The following is an 835-nucleotide window of genomic DNA, read 5'->3' on the forward strand; positions in this document are numbered from 1 at the left end:
CCCCCCCAGCAAATTTTGATTGAAGCTCTGTCATGTTCTCAGTACTAGGCTAGCTCTTTCTCATTTTAGCCCTTTATTGTCTGTCCAGCATAGATGTCATAGCATACTTGACAGCATTACTCAGTAGCTTCTGTGTTGGGTTTTGGTTTTGGCTTTATTATTTCCTAGCTAAAAACTGCACATTTGATGTCATAGGATGATACCCACTCACACAAGGGCTTATTACTTGTCAATGTGTTTCTTCTTTTATTCTAAAAATACTAAAACTAAGTTTTTAAAGAGTACATGTGGAAATACATTAAAGCGATTTCCTCTCGTATTCTAAAACAGTTTTTATACTGATGAATATCTTACAGAAAATGTGGCTTTCTGTGGGCTGCTAGCAGCGTGATTAGATCTCAAAGCCAGCAGGAGGCTCAGCTCTTCCAGGGTGTTTTATATATAGTTCTCATTAAAAGGGAAAATGTGGCTTTCCTGAGCTAAGACAGGCAAGGAGGTTTTTTTCCTTTGATGTTTGCACCACTCACTTCAGTGGTCTCAGATGCTAAATGGAGCCTTCCTTCCAGTCCAGTTTGAAGGATCCGAGCGAGCTTCCGCCAGGGAGGAGACTGTGAGGCAGCACCACCGGCAGAAGAGCTGGACCCAGAAGATCTTGAAGCCCACCCTCTCTGACCACAGTGAGGGGGAGCGAGTGGACCCGGCTCTGCCCCTGGAGAAGCAGCCGTGAGTCCTCTTTGCAGACCTTTGTACACACAGTGGTTGGGAGGTCAATGATTTCCTTGTGCGGAGGAAAAGAGCTATGGTGGCCCAGGGATTAAAACATTTAGTTGCTGAT

At 44.6% G+C, this 835-nt stretch overlaps 1 protein-coding gene across 1 annotated transcript in view; it reads left to right on the plus strand.

The window, feature by feature from the left end:
• The window catches only part of SHE (Src homology 2 domain containing E), a 23,931-nt gene that overhangs the window by 18,911 nt on the left and 4,185 nt on the right, over positions 1-835 (plus strand). The window contains exon 4 of the mRNA XM_006895838.1: positions 567-723. Within this exon, the coding sequence (XP_006895900.1) occupies positions 567-723 (157 nt within the window). The remainder of the gene's footprint in view (positions 1-566; positions 724-835) is intronic.

This window comes from Elephantulus edwardii, unplaced genomic scaffold, assembly GCF_000299155.1.
Source record: "Elephantulus edwardii isolate Elephantulus edwardi_28Jun2011 unplaced genomic scaffold, EleEdw1.0 scaffold00176, whole genome shotgun sequence".
NCBI lineage: Eukaryota > Metazoa > Chordata > Mammalia > Macroscelidea > Macroscelididae > Elephantulus > Elephantulus edwardii.